At 41.7% G+C, this 7,729-nt stretch overlaps 2 protein-coding genes across 2 annotated transcripts; one reads left to right on the top strand and one right to left on the bottom strand.

Annotated features, from left to right (window-relative positions):
- The first annotated feature begins 278 nt into the window (after positions 1-278).
- On the top strand, positions 279-4,575 carry LOC139889345 (uncharacterized). The gene is made up of 6 exons (XM_071872303.1): positions 279-293; positions 676-1,392; positions 1,491-1,637; positions 2,864-3,292; positions 3,371-3,694; positions 4,123-4,575. The coding sequence occupies exons 1-6, from the start codon at positions 279-281 to the stop codon at positions 4,573-4,575; spliced, it is 2,085 nt and encodes a 694-aa protein (XP_071728404.1).
- Positions 4,576-4,622: 47 nt separating this feature from the next.
- Positions 4,623-7,017, bottom strand: LOC139889344 (uncharacterized). The gene is made up of 4 exons (XM_071872302.1): positions 6,538-7,017; positions 5,668-6,361; positions 5,088-5,181; positions 4,623-4,860 (listed from the first exon to the last, which is right to left on the bottom strand). Exons 1-4 carry the CDS (start codon positions 6,904-6,906, stop codon positions 4,623-4,625), a joined length of 1,395 nt encoding a protein of 464 aa, XP_071728403.1. The 5' UTR covers positions 6,907-7,017.
- Between the last annotated feature and the right edge of the window lie 712 nt (positions 7,018-7,729).

The raw sequence follows: 7,729 nt of genomic DNA, 5'->3' as shown, positions 1-7,729 counted from the left end.
CATACACACACACACCCCGACACTCAGCTCTTGCGACCACTTTGCGACCGACGGCGATTACAAAGAACCTTGCACTTGCGACCCCCTTGCGACCCGTCTACCCTTGCGACCTTTCTTCTGAGACTCACCACATCACCACCACCACCACCACCATCGCCAGCACCACCGCCATCAGTACATCTCACCACCATTACCATCACCGCCTCCATTAGCATCACCATCACCACCACGATTGAGAAAAAGGAAGAGAAAAAAAACCGACAAAAAACGTGATCAATATGTCACAAGAACAGGTAAGTGTTTCCTTTCAACTATCTCCGTTCGATTACTCCATTTCTATGTCGAAAATGATATATAATTTTTGTTGCACACCAAGTGTTCGATGAAATGCTTCAACGAGCTTGGTGATGCAAAACTCACTTATAGTGTTGCTAGATTTGTTAAAGTTACAGTATTTGGAAGCTAACATTTTATAAAAACTGGAACACGATTGTTTTAGGGCTTAAAACTAGAATCTGGTATAGGCGCAAGGAAAGTCTTGCGTCCTTGCGTTTTGTCCCTAGTAGCTGGCGCAAGGCACGTCTTGCGTCCTTGCGCCTGTGTGATACACGAGACGCAAGGTGCGACTTGCGTCCTTGCGCCTGTATTTTTCTTCTGAAAAACTGTCTGTTTCAGGGATATGTTGAGGCGAAGTTGACGATGAAGAATATGCTTAATGTTATACCTCAACTAAAGGCATCAATGACTGAGAATCAACAAAAAATTTTTAGGGGAACTTGTTTTGGTCCTTGGCTAGATCTTTCTTACACCGGCAATGATCCGGGCCTTGTACATGCAATGCTCCAAAGAAAGAGTGAGCGACCGATAGGAATAGATGAAAAGTACCCTGCTGATGATGAGGAAATATGGTTTAGTTTCCGTCCGAATTTCAAAATTAGATTTAGTAGGCGGGAATTTTGTCTCATCACGGGGTTTAAGTTTAGTCGTCGCACGGACATGGCACATTACATTCCCAGAAGTTATGATGTAGAAACACCACCGATTAGACGACGTTGTTTCCCAAATCGTAAAGTTAATTCAAACATTACAATTACCGATATCCAAAAGCTTTTATATGATGGTGCTGATTTTGTGGTTAGTGATGATGATGTCGTGCGACTAGCCATTATTTTGATTGTGGAGAGAGCGTTTATGGGTAAGCAAGGGATTCATGTGGTGAGCAAAAAATACCTATGGCTAGTCGAAGACTTTGCTAAATTGAATGACTACCCGTGGGGTAATCGTATTTGGGATGCCACTTACCCCGTAGTTAAAGATGGATTTCAAGCTCGGGAAAGTCAGTTAGAGGTGGGAAAGGGTTATACTTTGGTCGGTTTTATGTGGTCATTTAAGGTAAAAATAAACAAGTTTGGTAGATTTGGTTAATACCTCTACATTTGAATCGTATATTATTTTTTTATGCGTCCTTATTTATTTAACTAATTTTGTAGATTTGGATTCTCGAGGCATATCGACGAACAATTAAAAGTTTTGCCCACAAGACAGACAAAAATGGAGTACCGAGGGCCTTATTTTGGAAACGTTCATCGGCTGAGACTTTTTCAGTCACTGATTACCTGCATCTACTAAACGTTATGGTAAGTGTTGTTTTTAACATAAAAGTTTTGTTGGTGCTGGAAGAATACAGAGTAAGGATTTAGGATAAAATGGGTTCTGTGATGGGCGCAAGATATATCTTGCGTCCTTGCGTGACCAAGGCGCAAGGTTCGTTCTTGCGACCTTGCGCCTGCACCTTACGTCATATCGCCAACGCAAGAGTAGTCTTGCGTCATCAGTAATTAGGCGCAAGGACGCAAGACCAACCTTGCGCTTGGTTACTGATGACGTAACACGCAAGGTTCACGGCTTGCGTGTTTGTTTTCGGGACGCAAGGTTTGTCCTTGGGTCCTTGCGCCTTCAGCTAACGTCTTATGGTCAACGCAAGAGTAGTCTTGCGTCATCATTTACGAGGCGCAAGGTTGGTCTTGCGTCCTTGCGCCTTTGGATTTAACTTTTGCTGCTGTTGTACAGGATGATTGTCCGAAGAATAAACGACCTTTTCGTACTCTGCATCCCACTGATGTTGAGAGTGGATGTCAATGGTGGTTAAAAAGTTGCCAATACTTTGATGGGACGGAAGTGGATGAGGAAGTTGAAGAACCTGTTGAAGATGAACCTGTCAATGAGGAACATGGTGGTGGAGAACAGTCTCAATCTCAATCTCAATCTCAGTCTCAATCTCAGACTCAATCAAACTTATCTACTGATGCAAAGGAATTATACATGTCTTTGGTGAAACGGATGGATAGGCAAGAGAAGGAGCTGCAAGAGTGTAGAACGCAAATAAATGATCACGAGAGACGTATATCTGAACAAGAGAAACGACTATCAGAACAAGAGCAAAATCAAGATGAGGAGTTACTTGGTCGATCCTTCTCAGACAATGAAAACGACAAATCAGCTCAACGGATTAGACGTGGAATGAGAGATCGACGACCAACGCGTGTACTAAGCTCCCCTTTCACAACACCGGGATACAGAAAACCAATCGAGAAGGTATATCTTTAATTACATTTTTTTTACCTTAAACTTGCAGTTTTGTCATTAATTATCGAGAATAAACAGGCTGTGTTTGTTAAAAGTAGGCGCAAGGTCATGTCTTGCGTCCTTGCGCTTGTTTTGACAAACAGGTGCAAGGTATGGTCTTGCGACCTTGCGCCTATGTTACATAAATGGCGCAAGGTCATACCTTGCGTCCTTGCGTGTGTCGCAAGGGTTATCTTGCGCCCTTGCGCCTTTTTTCCTGACTTTCTATAATTCACAGCTGTCAGATGATGTTGCTCGCAAAGTGAAAAGGCTGAGGGTGTCTGAGGCTGAGGAGGTTGTTAATCTCGATACTGAAGAACAGGGTGTTGTTGAAGAAGAACCCCACCCTATTGTTGAAGAAGATGTTGTTGCTCCGATTGTGAAAAAGCGTAAACGGTCGCAAAAGGATTGGGTTAATGACGAGGAAATTTGGTCGATGGTAGACAGGCTAGTGAATGATCAAGGAACTCTACTACCACCACCACCCAATGCTTGGAGAGACGGTAGAAAGCACGTTGGGCCTGCAAAAGATCCGAAGAGTATGGTGGATAGTAAGCAAGAAACGCGGTGCATGTTCATTTTTCAGAACGAAAATTTTATATACCTCACACCTGAGTTTTGGATCAGGTTACTTGGTCTTGGATATTCCGGATACTTGGAAAACTTAGTAAGTTGCTCGCTTATTTGTTTCCATTCTTGGAAAACTAAGTAAGTTTCATGCTTATTTGTTTTATCACAATTGTAGCATATTGATGGATGGGCTACACTTATGTTGAGATATCGTCAGAGGGTTCTCCCCCGAGCAAGCCAGTATTCCACTCCTATTATCTCGACCGACTCGTTTGCGTGTAGTTCTCGATGGACTGTCATGCCATTGGGTTTCCTTTCTAGCCTTGCAGCGTTTCAGTCCTATTATGATGATACACAAAGGGAGGAAGAGAAACGGAAAGAAGCGGAGAAAAGAGGAGAAGTAGCAATCACAGGGGAGAATCCACCTGATTATATGTATTTGATTGGATTAGGGGATGGTAGTGATGAGCTATATCCATCCTGGGCCTATTGTGATAAGGTATGTTTTAATTCCCAATACAAATTTTAGGTTTTGAAGTGTTCTGGAACAGGCGCAAGGTTAAGTCTTGCGTTCTTGCGCCTGGTGTTTTAGGTTGGACGCAAGGTTGTCCTTGCGTCTTTGCGTCTGGTGTTTTGAGGTGTTCTGGCACAGGCGCAAGGTTCAGTCTTGCGTCTTTGCGCCTGGTCTTTTTAGGTGTTCTGGCACAGGCGCAAGGTGTGACTTGCGTCTTTGCGCCTTGTGTTTTAGGTTTGACGCAAGGTTGTCCCTGCGTCCTTGCGCCTGTTGTTTCTGGTTGACGCAAGGTTTTCCTTGCGTCCTTGCGCCCTTTAGTCTTGCGTCCTTGCTTCCATTCTGCAGGCGCAAGGTATGGTCTTGCGTCCTTGCGCCTATTACAGTTTAGCTAATATTGTGTATGTTTTTTGCAGATTTTGATCCCCGTTCACTTTTACGATGCTCAACACTTTATTCTGATTGTGTTGAACTTGGAGGAACAGAAGATATTGGTGTACGATAGTTTGCCCGGTCATGTTGATCAAGAAATTGTCAAGCTCACCAAAGATCTGGGAGATCAATTGCCTGTATACTTAAAAGCAATTGATTACTTTAACCAAAAGCAAGACTCCCAGATTGTTGACTACTTGGAAAACAAGGAGAGCATCGAGTTCATGACCGAGGCAGCACCAGTCGTGCCGGTGCAAGGTGGAAGTAATGGGGACTGTGGTGTTTGGGTCTGCATCCATATGGAGAGGGTGATCTTTGGGTGGGATGAAATCCCAAACATTGGAGATCCTAAAAAGGCCGCAGAAGACTACAGAGTGAGAATGGCCAAGACCTTCTTTCGTGCACACTTTGATACCCAGGAACCCCCACCAAAATAGAAAGCAAAAGTTGGTAACTGAGGTTTTATTTTGAAAACTGTAGTTAATTATGTAATTTGTGTATAAAACTGTAAATGTTGTAAACTGTGAACAGGTCCGTAACTGTATTTTTGAAGGCGCAAAGGTGTGTAATCAGACCTTGCGACCTTGCGTCCCGTAATAGCCGTAGACGCAAGGTCCTTCTTGCGGCCTTGCGCCTCGTATTTAGAAGCAGGCGCAAGGTGATTCTTGCGTCTTTGCGCCTTTTTATTAAGCAGGCGCAAGGTTCTTCTTGCGTCCTTGCGCCTATTTTTGAAACATACGCAAGGTTCATCTTGCGACCTTGCGCCACAAAATTTTTATTATTATTGTAACACTAGCTTGTGCATTCAATATTATAACATATGAAGTAACACACGAAACCACATCATAAAATACTAATTAAAAAATATTACAACAATGGAAGACATCACACCTTAATTTGTTCCTGAAAATAAACGTATTCTAGGAACTAATTACTACCTAAATTGTACGTTGGATAAAACTGAGATTGATAAGCTTGAGATGGTTCGACTGTCTCTTTCGCCTTCGAGGTTGTGTTTCTTGCCCGTTGAGAAGTTGATTCACCTGTTCGGTCATAAGCAGCTGGGCATGTTGATCGAGAATGACCTGGTTCTTTGCAACGACTACAAGTTCTTACTTTTTTTGAAGTTTCTTCACCTTTTGAAGGAATGCGTTTTTTACCTTTAGGACGTCCAGGTTGTCTTTTCTTTAGAACTGGGGGGTGTACAAGTTGCAAAATCCCGGGAACCGGATCCGACCATTCAGACCGATGGGGGAGAGGAAGAATGTGTTCGGAATACGTATTTATGTATGTTTGAGTGCTGAACCAATGTGATACATAACAACTAATATCCTCCACTCCGAAGTGTCGTGCTGATGCAATCACATGACCGCAGGGTATGCCTGATAATTGCCATTGACCACATGAACAAGTTCTATCTTGTAGATTAACCAACCCATTTTTTCGTCCATCATGTACCTCTATTAGATCATTTGTCGATGGAAATGCTCGCCATCTTCTTGATTTGTCCGTCCTCTTAGCTAGCTTACGTTCAACATATGGAGTAACCGGTGAAGTAAGACTAACTGATTTGTTACGATGTTTGAAATACCAATCCTGTATTGAACAACGAAAAAATTCGAACAACATGCAAACGGGTAGTTTACGAGCATGTCTTGATAGAGAGTTTATAGACTCTACACTGTTGCTTGTAAGGTATGAATACCTAATATGAGTAGATTGACTTCTGGACCATCTATTGATACCATCCTCACATAGAACTTTATAAGACGCTTTCAATCTCCTTCGAAATACATCCAGATGATCATGAAAATCCGACGCACGGTACGCCTTAACCATTTTCCAAAAGTGCCATTCGAAGAATTTCATCTTGTTGGATTTAGTTTTGATGTTCATGAATAAATGACGTGCACAATGAGCGTGAAACGCTTCCGGAAACACGTTTGCAATGCCGTGTGCTATTGAAGCAGCACGATCAGAAATAAAAGTAATCTCTGACATACGATCAACCATACCATAACTCATTAAATGATCTCTTAGGTTACCAAAAAACCATGACCAAACACTGTTTGTCTCGCCTTCACCAATTCCATAAGCCAATGGCAAAATTCCATTATTGCCATCCATCGCAACAGCAACTAAATTAGTACCCAGGTACCCACCCTTTAAATGTGCAGCATCGACGATGATTATCGGGCGGACATGTTGCACAAATGATCGAATCTGCATGAAATTTTCACAGTAAATCAAATATTATTAATAAAGACCTCATACACCATACGCAAGGCGCAAGGTTTTTATTGCGTCAGAGCTTTAATAGTTGGCGCAAGGTGACCCTTGCGCCTTTGCGTATGGTGTACATATTAAAAGGTGGTTTTTGCTAAAATATATTTACTTACAACTACTCCAATGGACATGTAACACATCACAAATTTATTTTCTTTATCGGTAACCAAATTGGTGATGGTCCCCGGGTTGTGGATCTTAAGGTTATGAAGGTAAATGGGAAGCATTCTAAAGGAGTCATCACTACTGCCACGTAACATCTCTATTGCTTGACACTTGGCCCTCAATGCTTGATTGTATGATACACTCACTCTAAACCGATTAGCTACATCATCACGTATATCTTTTGGTTTATACTCTCGATTAGCAGCCTTGAACGAATCCATAAGAATACTACCCAACACCTTTTTAGTAGCATGTTTATTGTTTCCCATAATTTGTGTGCGTGAGCAAGTGTGTACGTCATGCAACTTTTTAACCATAAAGTTTTCAGTGTGTCTTATTTTGTATGCACTACATTTCCACTCACAATTTGGCAACACACATTTAGCGGTGTACCGAGATTTGTCTGACTTTACAGGCTTTATTTGAAAGTTTTCTTCAAGGCATTTTGTAAATAGCTGGTTTAGGAATTCTTCCTTGTTTGAAAACGTTTGACGAACTTTGACCAAATCAGATACCTGATACGTGGTTGGAATTGGGGTCGTAAATTCTGGGTTTTCTTCATCTTGCTGACTGTGTAGAGTTGGCATATTCCAGAATACATCTTGTTTTTCTTCATCTTCTTCATCTTCATCTTCCTCGTCACTTGCTTCATCCGATTCACTAGACCCAACAACAGGTATAAACGGGTTCTCTATTTTTTTTTATTTTACACACGTTCTCGGCGCCATGGTTGAAGAAGTCAAATTCTTCTGTGTTTGGAGGTGGTATTTCAGCCTGTTTTTCTTCCGAATAGTGTGTTTCGAGGTTTGGTTCGGAATTGTGTATTTCATCCTGTTCTTTTTGCAGATGGTGAGTTTGTTTGTTTGGTTGAGACTCGAGAATCCGGAGGTTTTGTTGGAGATGGTGTGTTTGTGGATTTTGTTGGGGCTGGTGTGTTTGTGAATTTTGTCCGGGTTGAAGCATTCTAACTTTGTCGACAACATAAATATCAATAGGCTCGTTTGTGACAGCGTGTTTTAAAAACTCAAAAAAATCTTCATGATCATCAGTAATATCAAAAATATGATTATTATCAATATATCTTAGCGAAACAGGTGCATTAGGTGGCAATTCAATTTTTTTGAGAATTTTCCTTAACAA

This window comes from Rutidosis leptorrhynchoides, chromosome 2 (genome assembly GCF_046630445.1).
Source record: "Rutidosis leptorrhynchoides isolate AG116_Rl617_1_P2 chromosome 2, CSIRO_AGI_Rlap_v1, whole genome shotgun sequence".
NCBI lineage: Eukaryota > Viridiplantae > Streptophyta > Magnoliopsida > Asterales > Asteraceae > Rutidosis > Rutidosis leptorrhynchoides.
The sequence above is the reverse complement of the archived record's forward strand: the minus strand, read 5'-3'. Positions and strand labels throughout refer to the sequence as shown.